The sequence below is a fragment of the Magallana gigas genome, chromosome 5 (genome assembly GCF_963853765.1).
Source record: "Magallana gigas chromosome 5, xbMagGiga1.1, whole genome shotgun sequence".
Taxonomy (NCBI): Eukaryota; Metazoa; Mollusca; class Bivalvia; order Ostreida; family Ostreidae; genus Magallana; species Magallana gigas.
The window spans coordinates 41031407-41045786 of record NC_088857.1 but is presented as its reverse complement, the minus strand read 5'-3'; the positions used below and the strand labels follow the sequence as shown (position 1 = coordinate 41045786).

Sequence of the window (14380 nt, the reverse complement as noted above, 5' to 3'; positions counted from 1 at the left end):
ATATAAAAAGAATAGAATAATGAAACGCGCCATTTCAAAAATAGATCTTTTCTCGTAATTACGAGATAATTAACTTGTAATAACGAGATCTTTTCTCGTAATTACGAGAAAATTAACTCATAATAACGAGATCTTTTCTCGTATTTATGAGATCTTTTCTCGTAATTACGAGATCTTTTCTCGTAATTACGAGATAATTAACTCGTATTTACTCGTAATAACGAGATAATTAACTCGTAATAACGAGATCTTTTCTCGTAATTACGAGATCTTTTCTCGTAATAACGAGATAATTAACTCGTAATAACGAGATCTTTTCTCGTAATTACGAGATAAAATATTTTTTTAAGTGGCCCTATTCGTCTTTCGTAGGGAACCTTTGCATCATGATTTGAACGAATTGTTTGTAGAACTTACCGGTAATTGTAATTGTTCGAATTTAATATATGTATATCCTTACTGGGGCTAGTTTGATATCTAAAAATTTTGTTATCTAAAAATTCGGGTGGTCGCTCATTACCTGCTTTGTGAATTTCTTAACTGACCAGACAAACACACTAAGTGACATCCACTTACGCGCATATAATTTTGTCTCTTCTTCTGACAAAATAGAAAGAAAATCTCTCTCTCTCTCTCTCTCTCTCTCTCTCTCTCTCTCTCTCTCTCTCTCTCTCTCTCTCTCTCTCTCTCTCTCTCTCTCTCTGTAATAATTAATCATAAGGTAGCTTATGTGATTTTTCTCAGACACATTAGGTTGATTAATCAAACAATCTGCAAGGCAATTTGAAATGGCCATGGGAGCGGAGTGGACCGAAAACCCTTTCTTAGTTATATTTTGAGTGAAGTGGAAAATCAAAATACTTCGGTAATAAAGCAAAAACACTTTTTATCTATTTATTATGTTTTAAACAATACTTGTAGATTATTTTCTCATACAATATGCGAAAATTTCTTCGATTACAGATTACTGTCGATTAAATTACTAAATTAATTTACTTGCACTTGAAAAAGAGCAATCATTACAATCGATTACGATTATAGCATGTGCCTTATTGTACAATGTAAGATTACCAAAGACACAATTTTTAGTGTTTTCTATATATTCAGTTTACTGGCTTGTAAATTTTGTTGATACATGCATGTCCTGGTCCCAAATTACCGTACTTCGACAAAAAAAATTTAAGAGGATATTTTCTAAAAGTGCTTTATAACAACGACAAACATGTTTTATCATTAATTTGTATGATGGTTTCTGTAAGAGTGCAAAGATGATCAAGAAAGATATGAAAATACACGCATTTCAAGAAAAGTGAATTACCGCGTAGAAGATCACTGTTAATTTCATAGCAAGCATTATATAACTAACCCTTCCACCCAACCGCATACACGCACAGAAAATATACACATTCATGCCCTATATGGCAAATGATAAAGTCTATGTTTCCAAAGAAACACTGACACAACCTTACGTATTTTATTGAAGCAATACATTACTAGTACTAGCAGTGAGAGCAGAGTGGTAGTTGAACACCATGTACAGTCCCTAACGCGGGGGAGTCGCCAAACAGTCAGAGGGGGGGGGGGGGGTGATTTCAACGTATGGGGAGTCGACTTTCTCCGCTTCGGATCCAGCATTTTATTTATTTGCTTTTTTTTAAGTGGGAGGGGCGGGAAGGGGCGAGCTTATCATCTGTAATTTTTACTAAATGAATTTAATAGGTTTGAATTCCTGTAGATATAGTTTAAATAAACAGCCGTTATTGGTCAATTGACCGTAACTATTGTATTATGAAATAATCGTATATGAAATTCCATACAATTTTTTTTAGCTATGGAAATGAGCTCAAATGCCTCTCGCTTTGTTACGCAATTTATGACTAATATATCTAAAGCTTGGACGCATCTATCAAAATTTCATAATTCATGGCTCTAAAATCGTAATGGTGTTAGGTAGTACATGTACAACTTTCAGTTATAGTTCTTTTTTGCCCTTGGTAATCTAGCAGGCAAATTGAGTGTGTGGACCAGAATGTATGAACACATGCATGAATTTTAAAAATATTCTTTTCTACTTAGTACAAGTCTGTGTCGGGAAATTTTCATTGGAATTGAATTTGAAATATTTTTTCTTTCAGTTGTTGGCCTGAATTTTGGTATTTGATCTTATGTTCTGACATCCATCACATCATTGAGTAAGCATAGAAAGTAAAAGATACAAAAAAAACATAAAGACAAAATGTAACATTTCATTTATTAAAATCAAAAATTGAAGAAAACTTTCATTGTTCTCATTCCTGGTTCTGCTTTAGAATTATTCAATGAATAAAAAAACCAGTTTTATTGATCATTCCTTTTTCTCCCAATCATGTGATGAAGGGGGCTGATCTTCTGGATTAATCTCATCCTGTTTCAATCCAGCAAAAGAGTAGGACCCCAAATATCCAATGCTGAGCATATTGTCTACATTTGGCATCATCACTGCTCTCCAGACCAAGGGGTTATAGGTCACTGAAAAGGTAATTTGAAATCATATACATGTATAAATAAACATCTACTGAGTGATTTTCTTCTCTACTTCTCAAGACATATATACAGACACCAGACCACTCCTACTGACAAAACCAAATCATGATCTGACTTAATTAATAAAGTTAAAGATAGTTAAATCCTTCTCTGTGCCATTAGTTGCATAAGGCTGTTTATCAAAGGGCACCTGCTCCAAAAACTTTGACCAGCTCCATATACCTTAACCTCATCTTCAGCATCCGAAACTTTTGCACTCAAGCCAGTCAAGTGCATTAATATTATAAGAAGTGCCACCATCCATGCAAATTTGGTGAAGTTAGGACCAGTGATACTAGTAAGAAAGATATAGTGATCAAAGGGCACCTGTTCAAAAAACTTTAACCAGATCATAAAACCTGAACCTCATTCACCATCCAAAACCTATAGCTCAGATTCAGCACTCCAGCCTGTCAAGTGCTCGAGTATCATAAGACACACAATAAATGCATGTTTAGGGAAGATAGGACCATTATTAATTAAGATACGGTCATCAAAGGGCACCTGCTCCAAAAACTTAAACCAGCTCCAAAAACCTTCTTCAGCATCTGAAAATTATGACCCAGATTCAGCATTCAAGTCTTTTAAGTCTTAGGTCCAAATGCACAATCAATGAAAGTTTGGTGAAGATAGGACATGTAATAACTAAGATACAGGACCTGCAACAAAAACTTAAGCCAGGTTCGAACACCGACAACGGGGTTATAGCATAAGCTCCCCAACTTAGTCTCAGTGAGCTAAAACAGGAACTAATTAATTAATGAAATGGGACTAAGGTATAAATGACATGTTTATATATACATACTAATGTCTCCTTCATTCATCAAGGTATGCATGGGGCTGCACACCTCTCTACGATGTCTGGAGGGCGTGACTATCACCTTGCGACTGCTTGACAGCTGCATGTAATAGCCCATTTCAAACCTTACAGTTGTCTAGAAAACAAATCAATTAATTGCATTAAAGACAAAATTATTAGATACACCTTACTTACTAATTAAAACATTTAAAATTAATTTTAAGTAAGTTTTAATGTTGTGGCAATTTTCACGGTTACAAAGGAGATTTATAAAAAATCAATTTGTGCCAATGAAGATATGTCTATCAAATCCACTGTGCATTAATAGTTATGGTGATGGTTTAGCAGTACTGTAGTCTGACAAGTAAAGATGACTTGTACACTACACACATATGTCCTAATCCGTACAATTTCTAATTCATTTACAATCCACTCATTCTAATCCAAATACATTGCTTCAAATTTTAAATCTCAATCAAATATACTGTATACAGGGAAATATTTGCCTCCGTTTTATTTTCGCCCTCGTTGTTAAGGGCGAATTTTAGACTGGACGAATTCCGATGTTTTCAATTAATTTTCTTTAATCAGAACTGTGTCTGGGCGAATTCTAGACGTGGCGAAACTGATTGCAAGTGTAGAAGGCCGAAAATTACACGGGGCGAAAATAACTCTGTATACAGTATTTCAGCAAGCTTTGTTTAGAACTCTAACTTTCCTTATATTGTCAAACAGACTAAACCACTCACTACTTCATAGTGGCCTGATTTATGACCATCCACGAAAACCACTTTATCCAAAGCCACCTCACTCTCAGAAGGAATAAAAGATGGACGAGGAAACAACTTCCTCATCACCTGACTGCTAGGGATGTTTTTGGTCGTCCTGAAGAAATAATGAAATTCATAATTTTATATTTCATATACTGTTAGCTGCAATAATGTAGCCCTCTCTCGATTTTTTTTAGGGGGGGGGGGGGGGGAGGGAGTACCGGTAGATATCAGATATAAAAAAATTGGAGAGGGCTACATTATTGCAGCTTATATACTGTAATTTCCTAAATTAATTCAAGTAATAAATATTTGCAAAAAATCTTGAGAAGCAACCCTTGCAGATTTTAATTTTAAGACAGTTTTGAACAATATGAAATTATGAAAAAATAATTGGTGCTCGCTATTTCATATTCTCGTAATATGATACAAAACCACAAAGATATGATCATTACCGGTAATATAAAATTTATCCTGGATTTTCAACAAATTTCTTACCAGTGGATGGTTGTTTTGTCCTTGTACAAAAAGTCCTCATCTATTTCATCAATAAACAGGTCCTCAATGTTCTTCATTCCTGGCACATTGGATTGGAAGACAGCAGCTGTGTCAAGGACATCCTTATTATTTCTGTACAATTGTCTTAAGTCATCAAATGTTACTTTCTTAGCCAACCCCTGTAATTATTTTGCAGATTACGAATGCACTTAGCTTTAATATGCCACAACTATAAATCAACCATGTTTAAAGAATTAAAATTAAACATTCTTACAATGTACAATAATTCATGTCGAGAGAGGGACATATACCTACCTGAAAAACCATAGGTCTCGCTTCTCTGAGATAATTTGTTATTAAATCTTGGTCTGTAGTGTCATTTAAAATTTCAAATTTGTGCACATCTCTACACCAGATACATTCTTTAGAAGGTCCCTCAAACCAGGGGTTGCCAACAATGCATTCGGCATCATACAAACCTGCAAACAAGAGGCCCATTCATTACACTACACACATGAGTAATATTGTGTCCAAATACTTGTAACACCTTATTTGGTTGGCTTAACAATTTCATCTACATCATATAACATAACTTGCCTACATCACAATATAATGATTTTAATCATGGCAGATTGAATGTTTTTTAAATTTAATTTTGTAGAAAATTAAATCATAAAGAATTAAGTCAATTTCTACCTAGTATGTTACTGTTATATGAGTATAACATAACTTGGAACAGTTGTCCTCCAAACACCCCTCACACAAATAGTGGCCTTTTTCTGACCCAGAGGTATACAGCAGTAAATTGAAAATTCTTGAAACCCTATTATATTGCGCATTAACTTAAATTTTACAGATAATTGCCTCTATTTTCTTTAGAACAAATTTTTCCCACATATTTTATGTTATACAAAATATCTTGAGTGCATGACAGGCAAGATATGTCTACACATGTTGTGTACACATTAGATATGTTCATGGTGTTCCGTTGGGCCATTTTGACCCTCGCACTTTCACCTTTAGAGCGAAGAGGCAACAGTGTGAAGTCGTTAAGACGAAAGTGTGACATGGAAAAGGCTAAGTACTATCTCTCCTCCACCTTCACAACTTCGCATTCTTGCCTTTGCACTTTTGCCTTCGCCTTTTAATGAGAATGCATACATAACAACAACATTTGAGAGCATGAAGCAAACCATGGGCAAGTATGATACCTGCATCAAATTATTCGAGAGGAAATAAAAGGCGAAAGTGCAAATTAAGTTGCAATGGCAAGAGTTCAAAGTTGTGAAGTATTGCTCCTTTGCCTTCGGAACTTAGCACTTTCGCCTTTTGCATCTTTAACATTGCATCTTTGCAATTTTGCTCCCTTGTCTTCGTACTCTTGCATCTTGGCCCTAAAAGGCTAAAGTGTGAAGGAAGAATTACCGGTAAGTGGCCCCATCGGAACACCAAACATATTATCTCATGCGCAAAACATATCATTCTCGTGCTCACAACATATCAAATGTCATGTGCGCATGATAATATATGCCCATTTTCTTTGGAAAAAAATTGATGCCCAATGTACTATAGAACTTACTTGTGATATTGAAATAACGGTGCAGAGGAAGTGCTGCAAGACGCACCGCTCTCAACAATTTGTAGTCATATAGTTTAAGTGCTCCTGATACATAATTCCATGCAGGTGGGTACACGTAAAATAGAACCATCGCACCACACGCAATGACCAGAATGGTCACAAACAGAAAGAAAATTGCAACGGGAACACATCGTAAGATACGCCTCAATGTAAAGGTAGGTGGGGGAGCTACAACGACATTCTCATCTTCCTTCAATACTCTTTCGATACAGGCTGACATCTCTTCCTCTGTCATACCCCATTCTTTACCCATTTGGTGTAATTCGGCAACATTTTGTTGAAGGACTTGTACGTATTCCAGAACACAGGAATCCATGTTGTTGATGTTGACGACCGGTTATAAGTAAGACCAAAATGGGTTCGGGCAATATAGCACATGCCGAATACCAGACTAACTTCACTAAGATCAAAAACATTATTATAAAATTAAAAATAAGAAATAAATTTTTCTAAATGTGAAATACTTTTTTTGGTTTGGGGAGGGAGATTAGAATGATTATTTTTGCTGCTATTAGCCGATCCATATGTTCGAGATTTCCTAGAGTTTTCGTCTCAAAATTGGCAAATCGAATTTTTCCGAGGAATCCCGAAAGTAAAAATAGTCGATAACTTTAATATTGTAAAGCATAAAATTTGTCTTTTAAACGATTCTCTAAGAATTATTTTTAATTTTTGAGTCGAATATATAAAATATAAAAAGAATAGAGGTTCAAAAATGACAAATTTAATTTTTGAGTCGTCTTGATTAAGAAATGTCAAGTTAATTATCACAACAAGTTTATCGGCTATATTACCCTTTTGTGTAAACAAGCATGGCGGGTGTTGTGAGACAGGAAGCGATTGAAAAATAAACATGGTTTTGTGTATGTTATCTTTTTAAAGTTGGAGGTAAGATATATTTTGCAATTCTTTCTATACTATGACATTTTAAAGTGACTAATGTAATCGTCTGGAACTGTTGGTTTATTGAATAATATGTCGATGATAGTTCTTGCTGATATGCATCCTGATATATCCGTTCATAATTTGTTTAAAATCGATAACTGTGTTATTGTCGGTTATTATTCCGCATCATTATGTCAGATTTATTGTAAATACAATTGCATTCAGTTTTGATAACATTTGTATTTTATTTCTACCAAAACATGACCGTGAAAACGGTGTATATTGTGGACATGTTAATTACAGGTTAGCGCGGTTTAACGGCCGCGATCTGTTGCTATAAATAGATTATCGCCCTGAAACTCGATATGACAGACACCGTAAAATATGGGTTGCTTTGTTAGCATTCCGGTCTTGCTCAGAGTTGTTTCTTTTTGTGTTGGGATTTAATTTGAAATGTAAACACCATGATATTTGCACAGTAGTCTATGTAATATGTCATGAATTATGTAAGTATTAAAATTTCATTTACTAAATTGCAGTTTTTGTAGCTAAAATTATATGAATCTGTTATAATTTGTTATTACATATGTATTGATGTATTGGAAGCTCAATGCGTATTGATTGTCAATAAACAACGGATCACATTTCTATATGTTTATCTGTTATTTGAACATATAATAAGAATTTAATAACAAATTTTATTTAATGTAGGAAACCGCATTTAAAAATGAGTGCTGAGGATGCGTCACTCCAGTTTCCTCTGCATGTCAGCACAGAGGATGAGGAGTTTGTGATCGAGAAAGACAGTGATGATGTCACTAGTCCTCATGGTCCACAGTTTGATGGTACATATATTTGTTATATATTAAGAATAATCTTGCGCTGTTTAAAAGCCTCCTCGTTTAACTGTAAAACTGAGTGTTACTATAGTGATTCAGCCCTAGTACATTCCAGTTGTTCTAAAATCGAATGAGAATAAGGTGGAAACAAAATTTGATTAATTTATGCCCCAAAACAAGGGTAGATGTTTTATCTGCAACTTAAAATTGCATCCAAGACTCAATGGATAAGAAAAATAAAACTTTTTAAAAACGTAGATTACATTCTCATTTTTACATTTTTTTCTCCAAATCTTATTCTAATTTTTCATAAAAATCATTGATGGTGAAATATAAGCAAGAAAATTATTATAACATTCAATGTCTACAATAGATCTTATCGGATGTGTAATGTTTCTTCCCAAGGCCATTTTTTCTATACATTCTTGTTTTCAAATGCTGCAGGCCAGAGGTTGACAGACAGATGATGTTTGTATTTACACTAAATAAATCAACAATTTCCACTTACAAGTACAAAACAGAAGCCTTTGTGTCAGTCTGTCTTGGCCAGGTTGACATGACAATCTTATTTATGTACCTACTCTATGTTTTCTATGTGTAATAGGACAAAATAATTAATTATACTTATCCAACAAATTGTTTTATAGAGATGCACAATTATCATTTTGACTCCATGTATTAAGTGTTTGGTCAGACTCAAATACTATTTTGAATATGCATTGCTATTAGCTATTGAGCAGCTCTGCAGATTTCTTGAGATGCATATCCATCAGTTAGTACCTCTAAATGGTATTGAATAACAGTCAAAGCTCACTCTAGTCTACTGCAAAAAGGCTTTTTTCAGTAGACTAGAGTGAGCTTTGACTGTTATAAGCGCAGATCTCTTTTGCATTTATACTGTATTTTTTGTGTAAATTAACGTATTCAAATTTAAGCATGATCACCAGATATACGGCAATTCGTGTAATCAGGAATTAACACTCTATGTTTGGTGTTGAAATAACAAGTGTCATTGATCTTTAAAGAAGGAATATCATTTGTCTCAAGTTATTGAAAAAGCATTATTAGTGGGGTTTTTTTACATAAAGAAAAAGGAATGATTTTACCGAAATACTTAAACAGTCTTTTTTATTTTGTTGACTTGTCCACCTTCAGGTTATTAATCTAATATAAACTTTAGGAATGCAAAGGAATAAAATTTACATTCAGCCTTACCTAAAAGTCTACTTAAAAAGACTAGTTGGTGACCAGTCTGTAATTATACTGTTAATAATTTATGCAAATCATAGTTTTTATTGACAAAGAGATCTTTATATATATATATATATATATATATATATATATATATATATATATATATATATATATATATATATATATATATATATATATATATATATATATATATATATAACAATTTTTATTCATCTTAAAAAATATTGTTTAAAAAAATCATAGTTCATACCTGTTGTACCATCATAAAGATATTTATTAAATATCAGTACATGTGCCTCAGATTACAGTTCTAACCTAAATGACACATTTGGTTTTTTATTTACATTGCATAATTTGTTTCCTGTTGACATAGAATGGCAATCATTTACATGAACTTTTTATTTTTGACTCCTCTATTACACTGAACTTACACAAAGAGAAAAAACAAATTCAAAATATTTTCCACTTTCGATTTTGTTATTATGCATCTTGTTTTAATTTGATAAGTAACCCAATGCTGATTGGATAAAAAACACAGGTTATTGATAGCATATATCTCAGATTGCAAATAGATTTTGACGAGCCCCTATAAATTTTAATGGAATTTCTTGTACCTGAATGCACAAGAGTGTGAATAAAAACTTTTTGTGATGGAAATGTTCTATTTTCATACAAGCTAGTAATAAACAATTCCAGGCTAGTTGATTTCCATACCCTACAAGCTTTGGTTGGTCATGCATTTTTCCTTCTTGAGATAAAAATCACATTTCTGTTTGTCAATATCCATACATTGAGAAGAAAATAGCTAAAAAAAAAAATATTATTAAAGTTTTCCTCAAATCATTGCCTCAGTTTTGGAAAGTTGTAATAAATGTTTTTTATGTTTCGTCTCTTCATTCTTCAGATTAAGAAATATTTTCCCACCATATGATAAAATGGTTAAACTGTCAATAAAGGGGCTGGATTATCATGGTGTTTTGGAATAGAACAGTTCTGAATAAAGGTGTATAAATAGAAAAATATTTAATTAAATCAAATTTTAGATCTTAAACTTAAAGGTTTTATCTATATATTGCGAAATGACAGTTTTTGACTAGAATATCATGTTTACAATTTTTAGGAAGGATCTCTTGGGTAGTTTGTTGACCCCCCTTCTCCTTTTTTAAGGGCAATTTCTTCATACCTATCATGCAATGCACCCCTCAAATCTTCTAGCCATTAATTATCTATTGACCACAGACTTATATTTGACCTTCAGTTGGCTTCATGTCCAATTATTAAGATCTCAAGCACCAGTCTCCATTTATTTTCATACAAGATTACTTATTACTCTTTATAGATTTCCTTTAAGGTGAAGAGATATCTATTGAAATCTTGGATTTTAATTGTTCATATCAGTAAATGGAATGTTTGTATTGAACACTTCATGACTTACAGTGGCATTGTTAAATCTTCAATATCAAAATATTCAAATCAGCATTGGGTTACTTATCAGGAGTAGGCAGAGTTGCTCTATTTGTTGCAACATGCACCACTGTAAGTCTATGTAAACACTTTTTTCTTCAAACACTGAAGACTGTAATATCTTTAGAATGCACCTGTTACACTATAAACAGGATTATTCTTACCCTTAAATGATAAACAAATTCAAATCTAAACCTTTGAACATTTTTCATTTATACTTGAATCGGGATAAAATGCTGTACTCCAACTTTTATTTGTTTGGGAAAAATTTTCTAGAGGTTGGCAAGAACCTTGTCTAATATTTCTCACTGCAACCCAGTCCTCAAATGCCTGTGGTATTTTAATTTCCACAAAATATGTACATCTTGATTGCAAAAATTAGTCATTGCTTACCAGTTTATCTTCAGTAAATCGCAAAACAAAGTTTTCGTGAACAAAAGTTGGTTTACAGTAATTTAGAGGTAGCCTTGTGCATGTACAATACTTTTTTCATATTGAGTAAATAAGAGTCAAGATTCATTCATGTAAACTATTGCATATTGACCTGTGAATATATATGTAAAATGTACAATACACATGTACTGATAAATGGATAAATATTACTCCTTATATAAAAAAAAACAAATTATGTTAATATATGTATATTGTATCTCATTACAGACCAAGGATTTTTATCCAACGAGGATCAGATTGGAGGAGTGCGTCTCAAAAGACGCCGGAGGTGTGGACAATGTGGGCCATGCCAAGTGAAAGAGAATTGCAACAAGTGTCACTACTGTGTCCGCAAAGATGTGCTTAAACAAACCTGTGTGTACCGAAAATGTGTATACCTGAGATCCAAGCCCAAGCCTTACTCAAGGCAGCCCAAGGAGGTCATTCCACTCAGTCAGCGGCCTCTGGTCAATTCCCCACCCACTGATGTTCCCAGACCCACTTCGCAGCAGGTGACCTCCTTGTTTCCAGATAACAATGGACTTGCAAAAACACTGATGCCAAATAACACTGTGTCTTCTCCCCCCTTGCCTTTTCCATTTGGATTACCATCAGGACCAACAACACAGACTGAATCGAAATTCAAGCCACCAACTAGTGTGGCACCAGATCTTTTTGGCAGCATGTGTGAACACAAGGGTTCGAATCCGACTTTGTCTTTATCAGGGCCAATGAACAACCATCAGTCACCATTGATACCAAGTCTCACCAATAATTCATTAACATCACCAATATCTGATTTCAGCAGTACATTTCCTCGACCATCTATCCATGTTCCTCTTCCCCACTCCATTCGAGAATCTCCGCTAATGCATTATCCAGGGTATGGCAGGGCCATGGTGAACGAAGCCCGGCCAGACATACAGTCACCCTGCATGTATTCACCTCCTTCCCTTCGTCCACCTCTTCCTAGTTCTGTTTCACCGATGAATATGTCACCATTTGATCGTAATCCAGTGGGAGGGTATTTAGACAGACCCCCCAATGGACCGACTTATCTTCCAAATAGTCCAGACTTGTACAGACCATTCACCTCAATACCATCAGCTTCACCAGGATATCCATATTCTACACAGTCAAGGTTTTCTCACAATGCGGCAGTGTATCCTTCTGCCCCGTCATTACCAGGCTACTCAGGACTTGGAATGCATCCGTCTCTGCATCCCTCTGCGATGCCCAGCAGTGGTCCGCATTATGGAGCATTTCAGACACCTTCCTTTACCTCCAACCAATCTATCGGGTGTCCAAAAAACGGGCAGTGCCCTCCTGCATCCCAGACTTTGGATACCCAACTGATGCAGGAGAGGTATGGGTCTACCCCCAATTCCAAGGACAATGTCAGTTCTAAGGATAAGGCCAAAGAATCCAAAAATGATTCCACTACTGATGAAGTGGAATTGGCGGAACAAGCTAGAAATGTCTTTAATCTGGCAGAGAGAAGGAGACGAAGCTCATCTTCCTCAGACTGTTTTGATTATTCATCTCGCAAAGACAGATATAAACTTCCACCTATCCCTGCGGCTCCACTTTTCTGTGCAAATATGCCATGGGACATGTTTAATGTGTACAACTGGAGCAGACGACCAGCATCTGTTCTGAGTGATGATACGAGTCATGCCAGTGTGACATCCTCAGATTTTGAATGTGACATCATTGGCATTGACGATTTACAAATCAATGCCATGATCAGATCTGATGGTTGTAACAGTATTGCAATAGAGTTTGATGACCGTGCATCAGAAACTTCTGGAATGAGCACAAAATCAGGCAACACAGGATCTAGTCAGAACAGTGAGAATGAGTGCTCGACACTTGTGAAAAAGGTGTACATTCAGGGGTCAGTTCACCTGAAGCAGGACTTGGGTGAAGAAGGAATCATTCAGCTGGAACTTCCTGGGAACAAAGTGACGTTAGAGGAGGCTTACCTGGACAGCGAGCTGGCTTCTTATTCCTGTGACGTCGATGAATTACTAAATTTCATCAGGAAAGAACCAGAACTGATATGTTTCGATTAATCTGTGCAAATCTGTTGTAGTCAAAATTTGTAAACTGCTGAAATGGCAAGAGTATCAAAACATACTGTAAACATGGGTATTTTCCTGTAGTGTTGATTATGCAAATTTATGCTGTAAAAATTTACATGGATATGACTTTTGGGTATAAAAATATGACTGTATACAAAGTATCATTTAAGTTAAGGAAAAAAAACATTGCATGGGTGAAGTTCTAAAGGTAGATTACACATGAAAATTCCATGTTTACTGTTTTACTGCTAGAGAAAAATAGTTTTTATGAGATTTTTTGTTTTTTGAATTATTTATTTTCATACTTTTAATGAAATAGATGAAAACAAATATTTATCGTATTTATGGTTTAATGATTTTTAAAAAATTTCCATTAGCTTGATTACAAAAAATCTTTAGACTTATCAGTGAGATCCAAGGTTTCATTGCATGCTTTTTGAAAAGAATTCCAGATTCTTAGTATGAACAATGCAGGTGTTCTTTTGTTAAACTGTGTAGCAAATACCGGTAGTTGTTTATATAATATTACTTGTACAGGTAATTGTATGTTCGAGGGCTTTAGAGACAATAACTTCCATTGAAATATGATTTTTCTTTCTCTTTGTTTAAGCACTGTAGTCTTGATTTTTTATTATTGTGTGGGTGAAAACCCCTCAGAAGGAAAGCAAATGCATGTAAATTGAAAATAGTTCCTGTAAACCAACTTTTATTTAAGCGCGACAAATTTTGTGATGTTTGTAAGAGCCTCATCATCACAAACTTTTCTCGTTGTAAACCAGACCTCAAATACTCTGAAATTTCATTTTCCAGTTAATCTACATCTTGGTCATGAAAACAATTTGCTGCCAATCTGATTATCCCCAGTAAATTACAAAATAAAGTTTTCACACATAAAACTTGGTTTACAGTACACTTGGCTCTACATGTATTTTAAAGGCTATACTAGTATATTGATCATAATTCTAAATAACTGAACATCTTTTGTGAAAACAGACATTTTCTCTGTTGTAGAGTTTTTTTTCAATTTTTGAAAATTGTTGTCACTTTGATCAGGTATGTACTTTTGACAAAAAATGAAATGTGCTGACACCTAATGAAGAAAGTCTTTCAAGCACACAAAAAGTTGGTGTATTAATGTATTCCCCAATATTTTAATTGTAATTTTTGTGCTTGTCTATAATGAATGAATTAAA

At 34.4% G+C, this 14380-nt stretch overlaps 2 protein-coding genes across 5 annotated transcripts; one reads left to right on the top strand and one right to left on the bottom strand.

The window, feature by feature from the left end:
* Positions 1-2234: 2234 nt before the first annotated feature.
* LOC105323278 (uncharacterized) lies at positions 2235-6756 on the bottom strand. 2 transcript variants are annotated; one of them, XM_066085425.1, is made up of 6 exons: positions 6209-6756; positions 4945-5108; positions 4630-4808; positions 4111-4246; positions 3368-3497; positions 2235-2508 (listed from the first exon to the last, which is right to left on the bottom strand). In XM_066085425.1, the coding sequence occupies exons 1-6, from the start codon at positions 6582-6584 to the stop codon at positions 2345-2347; spliced, it is 1149 nt and encodes a 382-aa protein (XP_065941497.1). In that variant the 5' UTR covers positions 6585-6756; the 3' UTR covers positions 2235-2344. The 2 variants fall into 2 exon arrangements, with proteins under 2 accessions (XP_065941497.1, XP_019920807.3); XM_020065248.3 differs by lacking the exon at positions 6209-6756 and adding an exon at positions 5326-5371.
* Positions 2381-14380, top strand: LOC105323277 (Methylcytosine dioxygenase TET1). 3 transcript variants are annotated; one of them, XM_011422350.4, is made up of 3 exons: positions 2381-2516; positions 7865-7998; positions 11332-14380. In XM_011422350.4, exons 2-3 carry the CDS (start codon positions 7881-7883, stop codon positions 13176-13178), a joined length of 1965 nt encoding a protein of 654 aa, XP_011420652.3. In that variant the 5' UTR covers positions 2381-2516; positions 7865-7880; the 3' UTR covers positions 13179-14380. The 3 variants fall into 3 exon arrangements, with proteins under 3 accessions (XP_011420652.3, XP_019920806.3, XP_019920805.3); XM_020065247.3 differs by lacking the exon at positions 2381-2516 and adding an exon at positions 7003-7156; XM_020065246.3 differs by lacking the exon at positions 2381-2516 and adding an exon at positions 7187-7659.